Here is a 24,242-nt window from a genome sequence, read left to right on the forward strand (position 1 = left end):
TTGATAACCAGTTCTGATCAATAACTTGAGAACCACTTGACCCAAAATGTTGAAACTTCATAGGATGATTGACATGCAGAGTAGATGACCCCTATTGATTTTGGAGTCAGTCAATTAAAGGTCAAGGTCACAATGGCCTGTTCATGTAAAACATTTTTTGGAAATAACTGAGAACCACTTGACCTACAATGTTGAAACTTAATAGGATGATTGGACATCAGAGTAGATGACCCTATTTATTTTGAGGTCACTTGATAAAGGTCAAGGTCACAGGTGACTTGAGAACCACTAGGCCCAGAGTGCTATTGCAGCAACCATCAGTGTCTCTTGACTTTCGCTCCTGACCTATTGACTTCTTGCCTATTGGACTTGCATTTGGTGAGACATGCGCTTTTTACAAAAGCATTTTTTTAGTTACCAATTGTTTAGATTTTAAACTCATAGATTTGAGCATAATGACTATCTTTATGTATTTTGTGAAGTTAGACAGCTGTGCTAACATTGACTTAATAACCAAAGATATTGCCAGGCTCGCAGTTTCCAGAACTGATTAAGACCAGTTTTGATAATTATCCCCGCCGATGAAATTGGGAGGGGGTATTGAAATGGCGTTGTCCGCGTCAGTCGTCAGTCTGTCAGTCCGTCGTCCGACGTCGGGCAGCCATTTCTCAGTAACTATTGTAGAATTTCATGAACTTGAAAAACATGAACCAACATACTTGCGATGATGCGCAAGTTTTTTTTTGATGGTCAATTTCCCTCAGAGTTATTGCCCTTGATTAATAAAAATGTCATCTGCAGCCATTTCTCAGAACTAACAGGTAGAATTTCATCAAATCTGAAATAGACATGAAACCAAGTACTGCGCTGATGCCCGTCAAGTTTTTTTTGATAGGTCATTTCCTCAGAGTTATTGCCCTTGATTTAATGAAAATGTCCGTCTGCAGCCATTTTCAGTAACTAGCAGGTAATATTCAGTCAAACTTGAAAATAGCATTGAACCAAGATACTGCGACGATGCCCTTCAAGTTTTTTTTCGATTGGTCAATTTTCCATATATATTGCCTTTAACTTTTTAAAATCCACAGATCTGTACATAACAAACCAACAATTGGAAGAATTTCATTAAACTTCTTTCATTCTTTTCATGACAATTATATAAACATGTGATGTTGTGTACCTACACTGGTCACCACCTTACCTTGGTCACCCCGTCCCCCTACTCCCCCCCCCCCCCCATTTTTTTTTTTTTTTTTTTCATTTCGTTTTCTATCAATATTTTATTCAACATGTAAATGTTGTATCCTCACCCCACCACAAACAAACATTCATTTTCTTTTAATTTGATTTTGACTATGAAATTATTTGCTCTTGGTAACATTCTTAACTTTTTGCTGGATATATTTTTTGCCGTTCCTCAACTCTGACCTTTCGCGGGATTCCATTCATCGAATTTTGTATTTCATCAGTCAAAGTCAGAAATTCATATGAGCCGCGCCATGAGAAAACCAACATAGATGCGCAGGCTAGTCTGGATCCATGCTGGTCGCAAAGCCACTATGTTGGTTTTCTCGTGGCCTGGCTCAATTATGTAGACTCACCAGTATGTGTAAAAATGCAAAATTTGGGACAGGTTTGTTATTTGTATTATGGCATTTCTTACTGATTTTTGGAAACTTTCAGTTTTTTTTCTGTGACACTCATTGCACGAAGGTTACAGGAGTCATTTTATTGTTTGAGCATATATTAAGTAAACATAAATTAGCATCTTTGAAAAGGATAAACTTTTATTGTTATGAATGATTAATTGTAAATTTGTAAGATGTTAATTAGTGGTAAATGTTGCAGTTTATGTAGAAAAAAAACTAATTAAAAGAACAAAATTGTTCATATAGTTGGACAGTATATAGACTAAAGTGTCCACTGGTCATTTTTAGCTTGACTGTGTGCGAAATATATGGAGAGCTATCCTACTTGCCCTATCATTAGGTTTACGTCCACACCTTGGCTAAAGTTTTGATACACTTCCACTTTATCTTTGTTATTTCTTGATGCTATTACATGATTTGTTCCATGCATAAAATAGTGATTCCTTGTTTTCACCCACATCATGTTATACAAGCACCATAACTGTCATGACTTATCTCCCCTTTTTACTTAGAATTTTTTTTATACACTTCCGCTCTGGCTCTGTTATAACTAAATGGATTTGATTCAGACAAAAAGTGTTGTTCCACATCATCACCCACATATTATGACACAATGTCCATAACTCTGGCACCAATATTTTAGTAATTACTTGGAATTTCAGATTAATGTTGAAATGCTGTTCTTCTCTATCTCAGTTATAAATAAATTGATTTGATTGAAACTTAAATATAGTTGTTTCACATTATTGGCTACGTGATATGACACATTGTGCAATATTCTTGCAGAAATATTCAATGAATTACGTCCCATTTATACTAAATGTTTTGATATCCTATTACTCTCTCTCTCTCCCTGTTTATACTGAAATACATCTGACTCAGATTTAAACTATGGCCAGTCCCCTATTTCACTATCCAGCATCAAAATTGTCAAGTGACAGCTCTTGTTTTTTAGTGTTGGAAAATTTCTTCACTTGTTATCTATTTATAACATGTCCTAGATTATGTCATTCATTATCCTATATTTAGATTTGACATGTGACCTGACATTGACCTAACAGCTGATCATGGAAATAATAGCCTTGTGTTTTATCTTATAAAGGTGTTTAAGTTCAGAATGAATAGTAAAATTTATACAGTATGATAAGTACAAACAAATTTAGCAGTGTTTGTTAAAATGGTGATAAGTTCTATATAGTGATATGAAGAAAACAAACATGCCTGCTTGCAGGAAGAGTATATTATTAAAGTGGGTATTCACTGAATAGACAAAATTAAATCTTTCAGCAGACAATCTTTGAGCAGAGTCCAGAGCATGGAATCTTCTAGTGAATTTTTCTTTGGAAAGAACATGCTTTTGATTCTATTTGAAAATAATATATTTTTTAAGTAATATATTTTATCTTTCACAGGCCAAAAAAAAAATGCAAAAACAAGATTCAATTTTAACAACATCAAAACAAAACTTGGTATCACTGAAAATTCAATAAAACAAATACAGATTCACTTATGCACCTGCATGCATGCTGAGATGTGTAATATTATGTAAAGGAGAAAAGCCTCAAACTGTCCATTATGTGAAAGAATGGACAAATCGAGGCGCAATGCGCCGAGATTGTCCATTCTTTCACATAATGGATAGTTTGAGGCTTTTCTCTGACTTAAAACACGGTCCTCACGAAAAAATCAAGATTGTCGTGATATTATATAATGTCTCTAATATTGAGGCAAAGACAAATCATTGATTTGTGTCTCTGTGCTAAATAAAAATACTAAGTCAAATTGAGTTTAAATTAGATTGCATATAAATATTTATTGCAATTAAAAGTTTTTTAAACACTAATGATAGTCAGTGCTGATTCTTAGGAAAGTTCCGAACATAACTCGTTTTGTCATATTTATGAATGATTTGAAGTACCTTTACAAAAAGTAAAATTAAACTTGTCCTTGTGGTGTATGTATTAATAGTTGCCCATGCTTTGTTCGTGCTAAGTTTGCAGTTTTATATAAATCAAGTAATTTAATAAATGACGGGTCCAGGTGAAGACATTCTAAAATGTATGTATGTGTATTTTATATCGTTATTAGAAAACAATCGTTCTTATCTCGTAATTACGAGGTATTCATTCAATTTTATTAGAAGAAAATTACCCGTATCACATGAAATCTTTACTCGTTATGACTCATATGTCGTTTTTACGAGAAAATATTTCGTTGTTACAATAAATAGCATCGTTATTGCAAGACAATTGTACTCAAGTTCAATTAAGATCATTACAGCCAAATTTTCTGGTAATACTGAAATGTGCAGTAAAACTTTAGGGAAATTGACGTTGTTTTCTTTGTTTTTGTAGTAGAAAAGTGAAATTGCACATTTCTGGGTAGGACTGCAACAAATGTCAGTTATGGCACAAATTTAACCAATTTTACACGAACACTGCATGAGAAAGATAGATCTGCAGCATTTAAAAAAGAAAGGAAAATTATGTGTGTTAGCTCGACTATTCAAAGAATAGGTGGAGCTATTGGACTCAAGTTTGTTTAATTCTGCCAACTGTTTTCTCGTTTAGGGCACAGCCATTATTCTATCTGGGGACTATACGCCACTTTTCATGGATTTGCACTCTGTGCATCATTGAAGGTTCCATGTGCACCGTCGTATGAATACATCTGCAGATGTCTCTAAATTACATTCTGGTACTTATAACATGTGTAAATGTTGAGTTTTGCTCAACCCGGGGCTAGAGGGCGTGGATGGTAGCTTGTACTTCCACTACCGTCCACGAACAGGCTCAATCAAACCGAGCCTGCAACATTTTCGGTTATGTCATGTTAGGCGACCTGTGGTTTTCCACTTTTTTATTTCATCCATGCGTCGATGTCCGCGTCGGCGTCCCAATTTGGTTAAGTTTTTGTGTGTAAGCTGGTATCTCAGTAACCACTTGTGGGAATGGACTGAAACTTGACACACTTCTTCACTGTGATACATTGACTTACACTGCACAGGATCCATAACTCTATTTTGTATAATTTTTTATTAAGATTTTATATGTAAGCTGGTATTTCAGTACCTACTAATGGAAATGGATTGAAACGTCACACACTTGTTCATTTTGATGATCTGACATGCAGTGCTCATGTTCCTTAACTCTACTTTGCATTTTTACAAAAGTATGCCATTTTTTCGACTAAACAGTTGTTGGTTAAATTTTTGTATGCAAGCTGGTATCTCAGTACCCACTAATGGGAATGGAACTTGCACATTTGTCCATTGTCATGAGCTGATATGCATTGTACAGGTTCAATAACCCTTTTTGCAATTTTACAAAATTATGCCCCCTTTTCGACTTAAATATTCATTCAATTGACAAGGCTGTTGAATAGTCGAGCGTTGCTTTACTCCAACAGCTCTTGTTTTTACATAACGTTGCCTATTTTCATCTATTTTTGACTGAAAATGCCATACCAGGTGTATATCTGCGATACTTTTCTATTGCGATTTAGGAGTACACAAAGAGGACTTTATTACTTTCTAACGGTTGAAGATTTAAACTAACATTCTGTAATTACTTTTGGCACATTGTTTGATTTTCATTTGACTGATAATTTGTCTGGCCATTTGGGTTAAAGTCATACGTTCTTCTTCAGGTTTTTTTATTGCAGTTACAAGTTCTGTAAAACTTTGTAGTTTAAATTTCGAAACTTTCGAATGTCTTAGGTTAATGTACTCACACCTTTCAACGCACAGGGTTGTTACTATACCTGTCCATTATTAATCTGTACCTGTCCATTCTTAAAGTATCCATTATTTTAAGAATGGACAGTTACAGGTTAATAATGGACATATATAGTAAAATAATTGTGTTTATAGAACGGTGTCGGTACAATAACCTATATAATAGACAAAACTAACAAAGGATTACATCACAACCGTGTTTTAAGTTTGGATAATGAATCACAGATGCTAAAATATTGTAAATTGCACAAACATCCAAGTCCATAGTTCCTCTGAATGTATCTTGAATTCATAAATGGGGGTTGGAAGCTTGAGGGAGTAAGAAAGAACAAACATGATGTTTAGAATTAACACCTGTTTATATTTTTTTATCTCAAATTCTCTTATCCATGCAGTCGTACATTTAAAGACATTTTTGTAAAATTTTATGCTCTTATTTTTATGCCATTGTTTGACTTCTCATCACTTCACATTAGACATTTACTTTTTAAAACGCACTACAAAATGATTAAAAAAACACCTAAAAAAAGAACTTACATTGTTGAAACAAACTACTCACATTTGTAAGTCCTGTCTGTGAAGTGAGTGAGTAATTTTCTTTTTTTCCCTAAAATTTCTAAAGCCAAGTTTGATTATGTAATTATATAAAGCAAGATTGAGTGACCTTGACATTTATGTTCTGGTATGTGGAAATAGTGGACAGAGATCATTTGGAAAAGTTTGATAAGTGATGTATCCGTGGCTGTCACACATATATGCTAGATGGGAGTAATGCTATTTAGTCATAGTTAAGTATATTTGCTGTCTGGATGCAAGTGAAATAAAATGAGCCGTGTCATGAGAAAACCAACATAGTGCATTTGCGACCAGCATTGATCCAGACCAGCCTGCGCATCCGGGCAGTCTGGTCAGGATCCATGCTGTTTGCTTTCAAAGCCTACTGCAATTAGAGAAACTGTTAGCGAACAGCATGGATTCTGACCAGACTGCGCAGATGCGCAGGCTGGTCTTGATCCATGCTGGTCACAAATGCATTATGTTGGTTTCCTCATGGTGTGGCTCAAATGTTTTGACTTGGAGATAATCAAGAGTTTTTGCTCATTGAATAGTTTATTTGGGCTAGTATTAGTTAAAGATGTAGTCTCATTTCAACAAAAATATATATTTTTCTTTTTGTTTCGATATCCTGCATGTTTTGATAAAAGTTGGAAAAATTACATTTAGTGAACTTTCTTTATACCATGAACATTATTACTTTAATAGTTAGCTATAAAGGCTTCATTTTACCAACTGACTTGCAAATAATTTTGGAAGTTTGATAGCTGTTTAAGTTTTATTAAAAAACTTAATCACTGGACATGGTAAAAAGTTTGTTATTTGAAACTTTTGTTTATTTGTTTATCATCAGTTTAGAGTCATTGAAAAGTTACTACCAAAGCATTGACTTTCTATTTTGTGAAATGTTATACATTTTGTATGCAAGCTATAACCCATGTATATAGTAGCAGTTAAATGTACAAAGATTTCCTCTTCTGTTGACTTTTGACTATTTAATATTTTACAATAGTAAATAGAGAGGGGGATAAACAAAAACTGATCTTCCGTACTGTTATAGTAATGCATAGAAAGTATATGCAGTAAAACACTTCTCAATCCTTCAAAGCCCATTTTGCTGATCACCATGTGATTTTGAAGAATCAATCAGTCCTTGTATGTTTTTTTGTGTGTCGTCTATAATAAAACCTGTTTATCTAGGTCTGTTTACATGTCCACAGCAGTCCATTTGTCTTCAGACTGGGTCACTTTTTATATGAAGATAATACTTAGTATGGCATTAGTTTAAACTGTTATCACTGACTTGAACATGTCATAACCTTTAATGTGTCTCGTTACATGACCCTTTCTTTGCACAATGTCAGTGTGAGTGAACACCGAAACATAACCAGATAAAGTAAGTTCAGAAGATGTTTGCTTACCCTGATATTTTAAGAATGTTTGTCTGGAAAATAATTTTGAAGATACAATGCTCAGTAGAAAAGTTGCCAAACTATCAAAATTTAAAGTTTAAAGTTTTGTTGAGAGAATGCCTTTGTAGTAGAGGTTTTTTCTGTAAATGGAGATTTACGTGGAACTTGGTTTTTGGTGTTGTAAATATTACAAATTTATTGTTAACTTATCTTGAATGCAGTCTTGTTGCAGCTATAGCAGTCAGAAAGTCCAGGAAATCATTAAATAGTACTGTAAAGTCAGAATTTTCCATCAGGGTTTTTATTTCATTTTATTTTCTTACCTTCCATATTAGGGAAACAAGTATGAAGGTGTTTTATATATATGTGAATAGTCATATATATTTAATAAGATGACCATATATTGTGAATATTCAATTGTGCAAGCCAATTCCAGTTATATATATAGCTAAATTGTAGCCTTGTGAAAATTTCTGATTTTACTGTACTTTATAAATAGCCCATTTTGAGAAGTATGTGTATGTAGATGGTATGTGTTGAAATAGTGCTTCTTGTTTTTCAGTGGGAGAGAATGAGAGAATTATCTCCCTTGGAGCACTGACAGGTAAACTAACATCTGGCACTGGTAGTATAGCGGGCTTCAAGGAAGACAAAAGAAATAAAGCTAATCAGCGTATGTCTAATTTTACATCTCTTTTGAAGTATGTTGCAAACATGTCATTTTCTTTGAATAAGGTTATAGGCAGTTTAATTGCTCAAATTTTGATAGTATTTATGTGTTTATTTATTTGGGTTTTATGGCGCACCAACACAGTATAGGTTATATGGCGCCAAACAGGAGTACAAATTTTGGTTCCACATCTCATTTACATCGAAATAAAAACATGCGGTATGGAATCAAAATTTGCGTACCTGCTGGAATCACAGAGTTACTGCAAAACCAAGTGTTAAGACCCTATTAGTCGCCTCTTACGATCATGCAAGGGTATAAGGCAAATGTTCCAATTCTTTTCATACATAGATTGTCCCAGAACCACATGGGGCTCAAATTTTGATAGAGTTGAGTTTAGTGAAAATGCATTTTATAGTACTATAGATTGAAATTTATAGGCCACACTCAAATATGGGATATGTGGTATTGTTTTCAGGCCCAGCTTAATCAGTAATTAGGGTTGATTGAATTCATTGACTACATATTCAGTTTAATACCTGGCCATGCTTCTATAACTTGACATTTGAGATTTTTTTTGGTATTGAACTAAAACAAGTGCCATACACTTGAAACGGGATGATTTGTTTTTGCCAGCAGTAGATGGAATACACACAACCTGCTGGATTGATAAATAACATTAGGAATAAAAACTCCAACAAATGTTATCTAATTCTGCAAAGTAGCCCAAAACAAGAAAATTAGATAAAACAAGTAATGTGTTTTCTTTGCATGGTGCAGTGTTTTCAAGTTTTAAGTTAGGTACAAAGTAGAATTTACTCCTTCATGAATTATGCTCAGAATAATGAGAATGCTAGGACATACGATATACATGTATAAAAAATAATCTTGTTCCAATATGAACTTAAAAGCTTGTCATAAATGTTTGCCTCTTAATAATGTCATTAAATAATTGTATTATATTACTTTCAGTGCACTACCTAACCTATGGTCCATTCAGTAGTCATGCCCCCATGTATGATACATCATTCTCTAACATATCAAAGGAAGAATCAGACCTTCTCTTGTCAACATATGGGGATGAGTCTGGTGTACAGTATGCTCAAAGGTAATTTTTCTGTTCTTTTTATATCAGTTTTCATACTGTTTCTGTCAAACGAACAGCCAAGTATACCTAGAACATATTGAGGGTTAAACAAAAAATGGTTGTGAATGTTAGAACTTAAAGAATTTAAACAGGTGAACCTACATTGCTGAGTGGTTAAGATCACTGACTTTGAATTACTTGCTCCTTACTATTTTGGGTTTGAGTCCTGCTCTGATTTTTGAATGAGAAAGCCATCCAATTGGCTTTTGGAAGGTTATATGGCAGTTTCATTCTGCTCACAGAGGCATCTTTGGTCTTCCAGAGAAGCTGCCATTATGATCTGAATTGTGTCCGTGTGGCTAAAACAAAATACTTAGTCTTATTTCTGTCTATCTTGTCATAATTTTTGACATTTAAGTGAGAACAAAAAAATTTCCAACTGCATATATATTGTATAAATGTTTATTTACTGCATAAGGTGGTGGATAATGTGTGGACAGCTCAGTAGGGGCCATAGGATCAAATCCCTTTTGGGCCATGACCATACCTCTAACTTCAACACATTTCAGATATTTACCAGAGAACAATGTATAAAAGCTTATTTTTTAGCTCGACTATTTGAAGAATAGTCTAGCTATTCTACTCACCCTGGCGTCGGCGTCGGCGTCACACCTTGGTTAAGTTTTTGCATGCAAGTACATACAGCCATCAATTAAAGGCATATAGCTTTGAAACTTATTTTTTCTTTTTCTAGGTCAATTACCAACCTCTCTGGGTCAAGTCCCATAACTCTGACATGTATTTTGAGCAAATTATGCCCCCTTTTGGACTTAGAAAATTTTGGTTAAAGTTTTACATGCAAGTTACTATCTCCAAAACTAATGCAGATATTGATTTGAAACTTCACATGTGTCTTCGGGGTTATAAAACTAGTTGATAGCAGCAAGTCCCATAACTCTGACCTTCATTTTGGCCAAATTATGCCCCCTTTTGGACTTAGAAAATTCTGGTTAAAGTTTTGCGTGCAAGTACATACAGCTATTTTTAAAAGGCATATAGATTTGAAACTTATTTTTTCTTTTTCTAGATCAATTACTAACCTCACTGGATCAAGTCCCATAACTCTTACATGTATTTTGAGCAAATTATTCCCCTTTTTGGACTTAGAAAATCCTGGTTAAAGTTTTGCGTGCAAGTACGTACAGCAATTACAAAAAGGCTTATAGATTTGAAACTTTTTTTTTTTTCTAGATCAATAACCAACCTCACTGGGTCAAGTCCCATAACTCTGGCATGTATTTTGGGCAAATTATGCCCCCTTTTGAACTTTGAAAATTCTGGTTAAAGTTTTACATGCGAGTTTCTATCTCCAAAACTAATGCAGATATTGAATTGAAACTTCACGTGCCTTCGGGGTTATAAAACTAGTTGATAGCACCAAGTCCCATAACTGATATGCATTTTGGTCAAATTATGCCCCCTTTTGAACTTAAAATTCTTTTGATATTTAACCTTTTTGGGTAATTTTTTCCCGCTTCTGGGACAATATTTCGAATAGTCGAGCTTGGCTGTCTTATGGACAGCTCTTGTTTAAGTTCGTTTCATATGAAAGAAATGCAAATAAATGTAAATCAAGTACTTATCATTTTTGTTCTATTTAATGTATGTAACAGTGTGATGAAGTTTGTGGAGGATGCAGAAGAAGATTGTACGAGGATTGTCGACAGTCTGCTGGATGTACTGACCAAAGGACAACATACCTTAACCATGAAACAAATACAGCAGGTATATACAACACATGAGACTATCTAGAAGCAAAAATAACCCACTACTGTGGATTGCGTAGTATTTGTGGTAGTTCTTTTTTCATCACCAATGTTGGTGAAAAATGCTACTGTTGAATTCAAAATACTTATGAATATTAATCAGTATGATGCCCTAACACACAAATAGTCCTGTTGTGTGAATTCTAAACACTACGAATAAGTCTGCTAGCTATGAATTCGCTAAATAAATCTTGTGCGAAAGTAACTGAATCCACAGTATAATGTAGGGGCCTCCGTGGCCGAGTGGTTAAGGTCGCTGACTTCAAATCACTTGCCCCTCACCGATGTGGGTTCGAATCTCACTCGGGGCATTGAATTCTTCATGTGGGGAAGCCATCCAGCTGGCTTAGGCCAACATTTTTTTATTTTCTGGTTTACGGGAGATTTTTCAAAAAAATTGGGTTGGGGGGGGACAAATAAAAATAAAAGTCCCAATTTTGAGCAGTCGACCAAATAAATAAAGATAAAACGTCCAAAAGGATACAATTTTTTTATTTTTTGTAAACCACAGAAACAAGCTTGCAAGCTTAAATTGCATACACGCTCACAAATGAACTATTCTGAACTGGTTTATATCTCATCATCTCAGTATACTGTTGTTTTCTTTATGTGTATAGCTTGTATGAATAATGCCATTTTCAAAGTCATCAAGGATACCACTATTTGTGTTTTTGTATGTATCTATTTTGTAGTAAAAATAGACATATGGAAACATTTTTCATAATAAAATATACATATACCACAGTTGACATTGTCATATCAATTATCATAAGAACACTGCATAATGTTTATTATATAAACATGAATAAAAACTGCTATTAATAAAATGGGGATATACAATGACTACTTTAGGTCTGCATCCTTCATACATGCATATTACTTCGCTGGAGATGCAGTCTTAAAAGACTGGCACTGTCATACTAGAAATGAAAAGTTACAAATTGATAAATATTATGCACACTGACTTTAAAATTAAACTGCTTTGGTAAAGTTTCAGTGGCTTGAATATTGTTATATATTTTACTGACTGTCAGTGCCACCTATATTGTACGACAAGCCAAATCAATCTGAATTTTGATTCAGTTAAAATGTGTACAAAATAACAACCACTCGACTGATGTTCAAACAACATTATCTGAGATTATCAGACTCTTTAGGCTGACTCGGACCATGGCTGATTCGGCCCAAATTTACTTGGCTTATTCGGCCCAAATTGTTCCTGACGGCTGACACTAATACATGAGTAAAAATAATGAGTATTAAGTTTAATTTCTGATGCAAAGAATTATAAAAATGCTTATGTAAATGCAAAACTGATGCATTTTAGCTTGTCAAAACTTCTTACCTGCTTGTACGGTGTATATTTTATCATATAAATGTCCTGACTTCAAGTTAAATCCCTATAATCAAGACTATTTCCTGAACATTGCTGAAAAATCCAAAATATATGGTCCTTATTGACTCTTAAATCAAAGTTTGTGGTCCAAATCAGCCAAAATATATGGTTATTTTGTACTTTTGTTCAAAGAATTTGGTCCGAATCAGCCAAAATATTTGGTCCGAATAAGCCTGGGCCGAATCAGCCATGGTCCGACTCAGCCAGTTTCCCTTCACTGAGATGGGACTTGGAATTATTAAGTTATGAGTCCGAAAAAACATTTATTACTTGATATGTCATTACGTGTTCCTCAGTGTCAAAAGCACATGTGGCATATAGTGTCTGAATGTTCATCCCATACTTACTTTCAAAGGGTCTTCTTACAGATTTTATCGATATACTTAAGTGAACATGAGAATATTGCTGGGAGTTTCATGTCTGATAATTATCTTTCGAGTTACAGTAGCTGGCTAGAACTTTAGTCAAACTAATTTTACGCAGTTCTAGGAAATATTGAGAGAATCTTTTTCATATGGCCATTAGTTCCACTCGGACTGTCCAATTATTTTGACTAGTTTGAATCTTTTATCACATTTATCATTGTCAAGCAATTGCAGGTACATGTGTCATTTAACATTGAAATTGCACTTTATATAGAACAGAACTACTGAAAATTGTGGCATTAGTTATTTTTTTTCTTCTTTATCCGTCAAGACTTCAAAGTAAAAAAAAATGTGTTTAGCAAGTTGACTCACTTTTGCTCTTCCGTCGTGCCATTTCTTTGGTTTCTTTCCTTTTTTATGAATTGTGGTATTTTTTCTGACAGTCCCACATGAATTTGATCGTTGTCCAATTATAATATACAGACAACAAATCTCGTACATGTGATACGCCAGATTTTTCAACATCTGGACACCGTTGACAGGTGAAGGTCTTTTTTCGTAGGTGATTACTCCTAATGTCGAGCTTTAGATGTTGTATTTTCTACTCAGATCCAATTTGTTAGCTCGACTATTCGAAGAATAGTCTAGCTATTCTACTCACCCTGGCGTCGGCGTCACACCTTGGTTAAGTTTTTGCATGCAAGTACATACAGCCATCAATTAAAGGCATATAGCTTTGAAACTTATTTTTTCTTTTTCTAGGTCAATTACCAACCTCTCTGGGTCAAGTCCCATAACTCTGACATGTATTTTGAGCAAATTATGCCCCCTTTTGGACTTAGAAAATTTTGGTTAAAGTTTTACATGCAAGTTACTATCTCCAAAACTAATGCAGATATTGATTTGAAACTTCACATGTGTCTTCGGGGTTATAAAACTAGTTGATAGCAGCAAGTCCCATAACTCTGACCTTCATTTTGGCCAAATTATGCCCCCTTTTGGACTTAGAAAATTCTGGTTAAAGTTTTGCGTGCAAGTACATACAGCTATTACTAAAAGGCATATAGATTTGAAACTTATTTTTTCTTTTTCTAGATCAATTACCAACCTCACTGGGTCAAGTCCCATAACTCTGACATGTATTTTGAGCAAATTATGCCCCCTTTTAGACTTAGAAAATTTTGGTTAAAGTTTTACATGCAAGTTACTATCTCCAAAACTAATGCAGATATTGATTTGAAACTTCACATGTGTCTTCGGGGTTATAAAACTAGTTGATAGCAGCAAGTCCCATAACTCTGACTTTCATTTTTGCCAAATTATGCCCCCTTTTGGACTTAGCAAATTCTGGTTAAAGTTTTGCGTGCAAGTACATATAGCTATTACTTAAAGGCATATAGATTTGAAACTTATTTTTTCTTTTTCTAGATCAATTACTAACCTCACTGGATCAAGTCCCATAACTCTTACATGTATTTTGAGCAAATTATTCCCCTTTTTGGACTTAGAAAATCCTGGTTAAAGTTTTGCGTGCAAGTACATACAGCAATTACTAAAAGGCATATAGATTTGAAACTTATTTTTTCTTTTTCTAGATCAATTACCAACCTCACTGGGTCAAGTCCTATAACTCTGGCATGTATTTTGGGCAAATTATGCCCCCTTTTGGACTTTGAAAATTCTGGTTAAAGTTTTACATGCGAGTTTCTATCTCCAAAACTAATGCAGATATTGAACTGAAGCTTCACATGTGCCTTCGGGGTTATAAAACTAGTTGATAGCAGCAAGTCCCATAACTGATATGCATTTTGGTCAAATTATGCCCCCTTTTGAACTTAAAACTCTTTTGATATTTAACCTTTTTGGGTAATATTTTCCTGCTTCTGGGACAATATTTCGAATAGTCGAGCTTGGCTGTCTTATGGACAGCTCTTGTTTACAATACTTGTTATCTCTGCCAACTTATTCCAAAGATTATTGTCTGTAAACTTGTATATTTTTCCTATTTAATTTCACACAGTGTACATTCATGTAGGCCGCCATTTTTCATGCGTCTACTGATCTAGATTAAAAACCTCTACCATACAGTTAAACTTTTATTTTTGGCAGCAGCTATTATGGACGGTCGGCGGGTAAAATGAAAATAAAAATACTGAAAATGACTTTTATTTTTATTTTGTTTTGTCAAAAAGTAGGGTCGGCGCTCCCGTAAACCAGAAAATTAAAAAATGCTGGCCTTATGGAAGGTCGGTGGTTCTACTCATGTGCCCGGCCATGATGAAATAATGCACAGGCCCCGTGTTCACAAAACTTTTTCTGTCTCAGCTGCGTTTGAGTTTGAAATCTTGATATCAATTTACTAAAACCTCAAGGTTAAATTCCAACTGAGACTGACCATCAGTACTGAATAGCCACTTGAAAATAGTTATGAAATTAAAATTTAGTTGTAAACATTTTCATTATCAAACTCAGCTGAGACTGAAAATGTTTTGTGAATACGGGGCCAGAGGGGCACCTGGGGTCTTCCTCCATCATCAAAGCTGGAAAGTCGCCATATGACCAGAATTGTGTCAGTGCGACGTTAAACCCAACAAAACAAAACAACAAACACAGTATTATGTATTTTTTGTCATAAACATTAAATCAGTAGCTTGGCTTTGAAAGTGACTATTAGCAAAGTACTCAATATTTCTTACTTCTTTAGTAAACTGTACCATGACATGAGATTAGTTTACTGAAGATTTGAATGAATGAATGTTCAATTCCATTTATTTTCGAACCCATTTGGGACCCTGTGTATTGAAAGGTATTTCATAGATTGCTCTCAAACATATACTGATGTTTAATATGAGTACAATGGTGTTCTATATTTCAACAGTTCTGGTTGTGTTTTGTAGTACAGTTGATACATTCTTGTATGAATATTCCACCACCAGATTTGTGTAATTTGTAGGAAACAATATTTTTACTATCTCTTCAGAAAAGAAAAGAAGACAAAGAGCAGTTGGAAACATTATCTAAGGTAGGTTCATGAAATTTAAATATAGTTTTGTTATAAGTAACTGTTGTGCACGTTCATGCAGATAATATGAAATATGGTGAGACCTTCGTAATATGCTTAGTACAAACAGGTTTTACTACTGCTAGTTCAGGGGATTTTACCAGTGCTAGTTCAGGGGGTTTTACCACTGCTACTTCAGGGGTTCAGGGGTATTTACCACTGCTAGTTCAGGGGGTTTTACCACTGCTAGTTCAGGGGGTTTTACCACTGCTAGTTCAGGGGTTTTTACCACTGCTAGTTCAGGGGTTTTTACCATTGCTGGTTAGGGGTTCAGGGGGTTTTACCACTGCTAGTTCATGGGGTTTTACCACTGCTAGTTCAGGGGTTTTTACAACTGCTAGTTCAGGGGTTTTTACAACTGCTAGTTCAGGGTTTTTTACCACTGCTAGTTCAGGGGGGTTTACCACTGCTAATTCAGGGGTTTTTACCACTGCTAGTTCAGGGGGTTTTACCACTGCTAGTTCAGGGGTTTTTACAACTGCTAGTTCAGGGGGTTTTACCACTGCTAGTTCAGGGGGTTTTACCACTGCTAGTTCAGTGGGTTTTACCACTGCTAGTTCAGGGGTTTTTACCACTGCTAGTTCAGGGGGTTTTACCACTGCTAGTTCAGGGGTTTTTACTACTGCTAGTTCAGGGGTTTTTACTACTGCTAGTTCAGGGGGTTTTGCCGCTGCTAGTTCAGGGGGTTTTACCACTGCTACTTCAGAGGGTTTTACCACTGCTAGTTCAGGGGGATTACCAGTGCTAGTTCAGGGGTTTTACCACTGCTACTTCAGGGGGTTTTACCACTGCTAGTTCAGGGTGGGGGGGGGTACCACTGCTAGTTCAGGGGGGTTACCACTGCTAATTCAGGGGGTTTTACCACTGCTAGTTCAGGGTTTTTTACCATTGCTAGTTCAGGGGTTTTACCACTGCTAGTTCAGTGGGTTTTACCACTGCTAGTTCAGGGAACTGCTAGTTCAGGGAGTTTTACCACTGCTAGTTCAGGGGGGTTTACCACTGCTAGTTCAGGGGTATTTACCACTGCTAGTTCAGGGGTTTTACCAGTGCTAGTTCAGTGGGTTTTACCACTGCTAGTTCAGGGGTTTTACCACTGCTAGTTCAGGGTTGCATAGCTTGATGCCAGGAGGTCTTTCCTTTTGTTGTGTTTGAACGTTTTCTCTCTTGCTACAGCACTACTTAGTAGACATAGTATCTTGCATAGTGTCTTCATCTTAACATTATAAATTTGTGAATGGCAAGTAACTGTCAGCTTCCCGCACCTAGAAAAATGTTTGAAAATTACAAGGATCTTACATGTCGGCCTTCGTAAGACAGAATTATTGAAACCTAAGACACAGTGGGGAATGAGAAACTGAGTTCTAATGAGATTTCTTATACACACTTTTCCGAGCATTGGGGAAGCCATCTGTTTCACAGACAGACATGTAAGAACCATTTTCTTCCTTACCATTATTTTTAAAGGTATTGTAAATTTTAAAATAGAACCTGTAGTTTCTGACTTTATAATTATGACATCCTATCAATGTGTAGATTTAAACTTTTGAATAGAAAATAGATGGGACTTTGCTTGTTCTGTGGGATTAACTTTAAAATTTGTGGATTGTCTTGGTCAATGAAAATCACATAGAACAGTCCCTCCTCAAATATTAATGATTTTGCAGAAGAATGTTTTAAGGCTTAACACTAGAATTTCATATCCCTGATGATGTTGAAATGTTTACATGTGGGTCTTATTTCAGGGTATGGGAGAGACTGAGAACCAGGCTGAGACCACTAAACCAACCGAGACGGAAAATGGTTTGTGCTCTTCTTTCTACATATTTGCCGTTTCCATCAAAAATGTTCATTATTTTATGAACTTTTTAAAGCAGTAAGTCTTTAAATATAAAAGAGGCATAATTGACATAATTTGTAAGAAATTTATCCTTAGCTGTTGCAAAATATATTTTTTTTTTACATTTTTTCTCAACTAATTGTTTGCATGTTTCAATGCTTGGTTTTTGACCATGCCACAAGGACATAATGTTTAAAGGGAGTGAATTTAACAGCAAGGCCAGTTTTTGCAGAATATTTCATATTCAGTGTAACAAATTTTTAATTAGTTCTTATGCTTTAGTGAAAACAATAAATGCCTTACAGATTCTGGTGGTGAAGAGGATGTTTTACAGCAGAGACTGGACAAGACCGCTGGACTTCTGAAAGAGCTGCAGCAGACGCAGCATGAGAGGTTGAGTCAGAAACCCCCACCTCATCTAGGTCATATTTCTGGACCAGGAGAGAAGGAAAACCAGCTTGGTAAGTTCGGGCTTCATGGTTATAAAATACTTGAGTTTGGAGTCCAGTCTATGAATCTAGCCTTGTCATTGGTCTGTTTATGTATTGAGCTCAGAATCAACCAATTGGATACAGATGTGCTAGAGTTTTGAGACTGGTTTCCAAAGTCAGCTTTATAACTTTGGACCTATCATAAAATTTCAATAAATTTTGATTGTAGTTATTAAGAAGTGGTCTAGCTTGAACTACTAAAGAGCAGATACTTTGGTGTTTTGAAAACTTGCTTTGATTGAAAAAAAGGTTAATGGAGATATTGGCAGACTTTTTAATGCATCTTCTGTCTCGTAAACTTGTAGCAGATAAGCAAGTAAAATTTTAAGAATTTTTTTCAACACAGAAATTATGTATTGATATATCATGCATTGATACTACTTTTATATCTTGGATTAAAGATTTCAATCATATTATTAGCAGCCTGTATTAATTTCAGTAAAATGTTGGATATTCTTTATTTAGTGATTTTCTTTTGTACTGTAAATATATACATTGATATGAGCGTCCTGGCTGTTATAGCTATTAATTTGTTGCCTCTTTCTGCAAAATGTCCAAAATTTCATTTTGAAAATATCAACTCATGTTGATATGTTAGACCTATCTGTTTAACTATAGGTACTTAATGCAGTGAAGACATATTCATTAAAAATTAAAAGTTAAAATGTTCAAAGTGATGTCATAATGAACATATAGATCTCAGTAAGACCTAACTCCATTTTTGACAAAATGTTAAAACATTGTAAAATTTAGGCAATGAGTTGTGTAGACTGGCAATTTAATTTACATTAAACCTTGTTAAACATGAAAAGAAAAGGTTGATGCCCAGTAAACTGTTATTTTGCAGCTGACAAAGTTACGACAGAACTGACAAAGTTGGCCAAAGAAGTAAGTGGTTTATTGCTCTTAAATTGTTCCTAATGTTGAGTCTGGTTGTTTGGTCTTCTTAAATCATAGAAATGGTCAAAATCGGCTTAAAGATGAAAAATTATGAACAGTTCAATATTTGATGAAAATGGTTGCCATTTTATTTCCATGACAATGTTAAACCAAATAGCAGATTTCATTTAATTTTAGATACTTAATTGTCACTGTAATTATGTTTGGATTTATCATGTTTATATAATTACATTAGTATATTAAATTTTGTATCTAACAAGAAACTGTGTTTGTGTACAATAAAGTATAATAAAATAATCTGGAAAAAAAACTTAATTCTCTGCCTTTTCCAACTAGAATGAAAGGAACTATCATCATCGTGGTTTACATTTAAAACTCAAGAAACAATAGAATTGAGGAAGTGGACCCATAATGACAATGGAAAATTTCCGCCCTGTTATATGTTCTCATATACTAACGTGCTTCCTTCGGCCATAACAGAAAATTGCTTTTTCATAACAGTTGGAGAATGTTCAAATTGCAAAGGTAGAAAATATGAGACAAAAAATGCTTGTTTTCATTACATGTCTACTACCTTAATCAACTTAAAATGATATTTGCTATTAAGTAAATAACTTGGCAATCTGTGTAAAATGAATCTCATACACTGCACTTCCAGTTTTTGTAGCTTTCTTACTCGAATAAGATTTTTTACATACAATTTGTTGTTTGTTTTCCAGACAATACCACAGAATATCACAAGTCTCCAAGGAATTAGAAAGGCTATGGGTATTTCTGTAGAATCAGTGCAGGGAACCGATGAATCTCAACCAATAGAAATAGAGGATGAGAATAGCCAATCAAATGATGCAACAGAAACTGTTCAGGAAATTGATACCAACCAATTAGAAACATTGACACAAAATAATGATGCAGTTAATTTTATTGACAATGAATTGTTGATGGAAACTGATGGAACAGTAATTGACAACTTATGAGTTGGAGAAAAATAGGGCAATATAATGTATGTGTTCAAAATGTGTTTCAGAAGTAAATTTGATGTTGTAGTGAAGCATATTCCAAAAACAAAAGGACCGACAAATCAAGCCATCCGTTACTGTTTTTGGGTTAAGAGGGGATTCCAGTGAGTCACTGGCAAAAATAGTGATATATAATATTACATGTATGTAGATATATGATCACAGAAAAGGAGCTGAATATTCAGTTTTGGACAAAGTTATTGTGGTTACTTATAGTGTTTTGCATTTTAATAATCCTCGGTAATATGTGCTAGAGCAATAAGAGACACATTTTTATTATAATGAGATGAAATCTCTACTGGTGAAGTGCATGTCTGTTGTATAACAATGATCTCTGACTTACAAGCTTGGTAAGATGGAGTTGCCAGAATTATTGAGTCATCATCATTATTTCATCTTCATTGTTCAGACTTACCATCACTCATTACTAGTTGTTTTACAGTTAATTATCAGCATTAAAGTCGAAATTTTATATACAGTGAAATCATTAGTATTTGTGGGGGACTATTTTTTCTTAAATTTTGTAGATGCCTCAATCAACAAAATCAATTCACATTAAACAAAAGAAAAAAAATCCTGTTAATTTTAAATTTCACAAATTCATATTCACAAAAAAATAGTCATTTTGCTTAAAACCAGGAAATGTTATGCCCACAAAATTACATGATGTCATAGTAACTATCATTTATAATCATTGGTACTAAAATATTTGTATTGTGTTTATGCTAGTATGATGTTGTTGAGAGATTGTTTTAACAGGCAGCCTAAATGGATTTAGAATGTTTGTATAATGTGGCAATATTAAATTAGAATTGTGCTGTATTGCATGTATTTAAATAAATACATTCTTAAGAAGTTTTTATGGCGATTTTCAAGTTTTTGAACAGTCCTTAATATATTAAAGTGGGAAAAGCTTGGTGGTATTATAAGTTACTTGTTTTTGCTATAAATTCCTAAAAGCTGCCAAAATTTTATAGCTTGTATTGCAGTGAAGCAGGTTGGAACAGTCTGGGAAGGGCAGGTGATTGTGTTCTGTTTCTCACATGAAGATAATGTCTGCATTTTAAAGAAACCAACAACAAAATAGTGAGATTGAATATGATTATTATTTCAAGTTATTCTTTTAAATGAATAATTACAATGAATATATCTGGATACATAATTATAAAATCATTATACATATAATCATAATCTTTGGCAAAAGGGGGCACTCTTGTCCAGTCCATCACAGAAAGCAGGCGACCCCGGCTGAAGCAACCACGACAGAAGGCGATGAGGCTTGCACTCATCAAGAAGCTCCCAGAACGAGAACTGATAATGCCTTGGAAAGACGGGCAGTCGGGTCGAAGGTGCCGAGTTCGAAATAAAGAACCAGCCAAAAAGAACCAGTTGGACCAATGGAAGCTGACAGACTGGCATTGTAATAACCGTTGCTGTATATTGATATGTGTTGTTTGGTTCTATTTAGTGATTCTTATAGGGGAGCTTTAATTTTACATTGATGTGATATATATTTTGTAAATGAATGCATGCAATTTTAACACTTAATGGTGTGATAACCAAAAGTCTGCAGAACCCTGGAGTTTAATATTAAGGGGGCTCTCATTCAGTCCATTGCCAGTCTAGACAAGCACTAGTCCACATGTTCATGTCTAGACAAACACTAGACTTCACTCGTTTTGGCCACTATATAACTTCCGTTATTATGTGAATAAACTTTACATGAAGTGCTTGGTGGATCTTCATCAGACTTGGTCTGTAGCGTCATTATAAGGTCCTCCGTTAAATTTCTTGGAATGGGGGCACTTGATCCTTTTAATACAACACTTTTGCTATTAAAAAGTAGAGCCCACTTGCATAGCTCAATAGGGAGAGTGCAGATCTACTGATAGTGGGGTTGGAGTTCGATCCTCTGGTGAAGCTTATGTTCTTGTGACTATTTGATAAGACATTGTGCCTGAAATCATTTGTCCTCCACCTCTGATTTTTACATGTGCAGAAGTTGCCATTTACTTTCAGAGAACAGGTTTGTGCTGGTACAGAATCCAGGAACACTGGTTAGGTTTACTGTTAGCCGTTACTTAACTGAAATACTGCTGAGAAACAGCATAAAACCCAAAACAAGCGGGTCATGATGACCCTGGATCGCTCACCTGAGTAATATGAGCCACATGTTTCAAATGGCAAACTGATACTGATGTCATCCAAATTTCAAGGCTGTATCTTAAAAAACAAGAAAGTAGGTTAGTAGATCAAAGTCACATTCAAAGGATCCCTAATCGCTTGGGTCATCAGGTAAACATAATTAAACAGTCTAGCAAATATGATCTGAGAATTTTTTAAGTATTTTTTTTCCTATATAACTCATAATTATAACAAGTGACCCCCAGGGTGGGGCCTCTTTTCACCCCAGGTGCATAAATTTGAACAAACTTGTTAAGAGATCCACCAGGCAATGCTACGTAACAAATATCAAAGGCCTGGGCCTTGAACTTTCAGACAAGAAGATCTTTAATTTTTTTCCTATATAAGTCTTATGTTAAATTTGGTAAACCCAAAGGCAGGGCCTCTTTTCACCCTAGGGACATAATTTGAACAATTTTGGTAGAGAAACACTAGGAAAGGCAACATACTTAATATCAAAAGCCTAGGCCTTGCAGTTTCAGGTAAGAAGATTTTTATGCCCCCGAAGGGAGGCATATAGTTTTTGAACCGTCTGTCTGTCGGTCTGTCAGTCTGTCGGTCTGTCCGCATTTTTCCTGTCCGGTCCATATTTTTGTCATCGATGGATGGATTTTCAAATAACTTGGCATGAATGTGTACCACAGTAAGACGACGTGTCGCACGCAAGACCCAGGTCCGTAGCTCAAAGGTCAAGGTCACACTTAGACATTAAAGGTTATTGCATTGATGGGCGTGTCCGGTCCATATCTTTGTCAACGATGGATGGATTTTCAAATAACTTGGCATGAATGTGAACCACAATAAGACGACGTGTCGCGCGCAAGACCCAGGTCCGTACCTCAAAGGTCAAGGTCACACTTAGACATTAAGGGATAGTGCATTGATGGGCGTGTCCGGTCCATATCTTTGTCATCCATGGAAGGATTTTCAAATAACTTGGCATGAATGTGTACCACAGTAAGACGACATGCCGCGCGCAAGACCCAGGTCTGTATCTCAAAGGTCAAGGTCACACTTAGACATTAAGGGATAGTGCATTGATGGGCGTGTCCGGTCCATATCTTTGTCATCGATGGATGGATTTTCAAATAACTTGGCATGAATGTGTACCACAGTAAGACGACGTGTCATGCGCAAGACCCAGGTCTGTAGCTCAAAGGTCAAGGTCACACTTAGATGTTAAAGGTCTTTTTTCATGATAGTGCATTGATGGGCGTGTCCGGTCCATATCTTTGTCATTCATGCATGGATTTTAAAATAACTACGCATAAATGTGTGACACAGTAAGACGACGTGTCGCGCGCAAGACCCAGCTCCGTAGGTCAAAGGTCCTAAACTCGAACATCGGCCATAACTATTCATTTAAAGTGCCATCGGGGGCATGTGTCATCCTATGGAGACAGCTCTTGTTAAAAGTTTTTTTCCTATGTAGGTCTATGTAAAATTTGAGACCCCCTGGGGCAGGGCCTCTTTTCACCCCAGGGGCATAATTTGAACAATTTTGGTAAAGGACAACAGGGCAATGCTACATACAAAATATCAAAGGCCTAGCTCTTGTGGTTTTAGACAAGATTTTTAAAGTTTTTACTATATATGTCTATGTAAAACTTGGGACCCCCGGGGCAGGGCCTCTTTTCACCCCAGGGGCACAGTTTGAAAAATCTTAATAGAGGACCATAAGTTGATGTCACATGCCAAATATCAAGGCTCTATTTAAAGTTTTTCCTTTTGGTTGCAATGGCAACCAGAGTTCTGCATGGAATTAAATTCTTTCAACAATTTTGAAAGGGGACCATGCAAGGATCATTCCTGTGAAGTTTGGTGTAATTCTGCCCAGTGGTTTTCAAGAAGATTTTTATACGCCCGAAGGGACGTATTATGTTATGAAGCTGGTGTCCGTCCGTCCGTCTGTCCGTTAGCAATTTCGTGTCCGCTCTGTAACTCTTGAACCCCTTGAAGGATTTCAAGGAAACTTGACACAAATGTTCACCACACCGAGACGACGTGCAGAGCACATGTTTTGGATGTCTCGCTTCAAGGTCAAGGTCACACTT

The 24,242-nt window shown here is 35.4% G+C and overlaps 2 protein-coding genes across 2 annotated transcripts in view; one reads left to right on the plus strand and one right to left on the minus strand.

The window, feature by feature from the left end:
* Nucleotides 1–6,226, minus strand: part of LOC123548319 (uncharacterized) — a 32,825-nt gene extending 26,599 nt beyond the window's left edge. Inside the window, exon 1 of the mRNA XM_045335490.2 lies at nt 5,945–6,226. The gene's annotated coding sequence lies outside the window, so the exon portion shown is untranslated. The remainder of the gene's footprint in view (nt 1–5,944) is intronic.
* The window catches only part of LOC123548320 (bromodomain-containing protein 7-like), a 31,651-nt gene extending 10,789 nt beyond the window's left edge, over nt 1–20,862 (plus strand). Inside the window, exons 9-16 of the mRNA XM_053546541.1 lie at nt 7,915–8,025; nt 8,995–9,130; nt 10,783–10,894; nt 15,677–15,718; nt 17,500–17,557; nt 17,900–18,055; nt 18,933–18,973; nt 19,705–20,862. Coding sequence (XP_053402516.1) covers nt 7,915–8,025; nt 8,995–9,130; nt 10,783–10,894; nt 15,677–15,718; nt 17,500–17,557; nt 17,900–18,055; nt 18,933–18,973; nt 19,705–19,962 — 914 coding nt within the window. The 3' untranslated portion in view covers nt 19,963–20,862. The remainder of the gene's footprint in view (nt 1–7,914; nt 8,026–8,994; nt 9,131–10,782; nt 10,895–15,676; nt 15,719–17,499; nt 17,558–17,899; nt 18,056–18,932; nt 18,974–19,704) is intronic.
* Nucleotides 20,863–24,242: the final 3,380 nt, after the last annotated feature.

The sequence above is a fragment of the Mercenaria mercenaria genome, chromosome 6 (genome assembly GCF_021730395.1).
Source record: "Mercenaria mercenaria strain notata chromosome 6, MADL_Memer_1, whole genome shotgun sequence".
NCBI classification, from domain to species: Eukaryota; Metazoa; Mollusca; class Bivalvia; order Venerida; family Veneridae; genus Mercenaria; species Mercenaria mercenaria.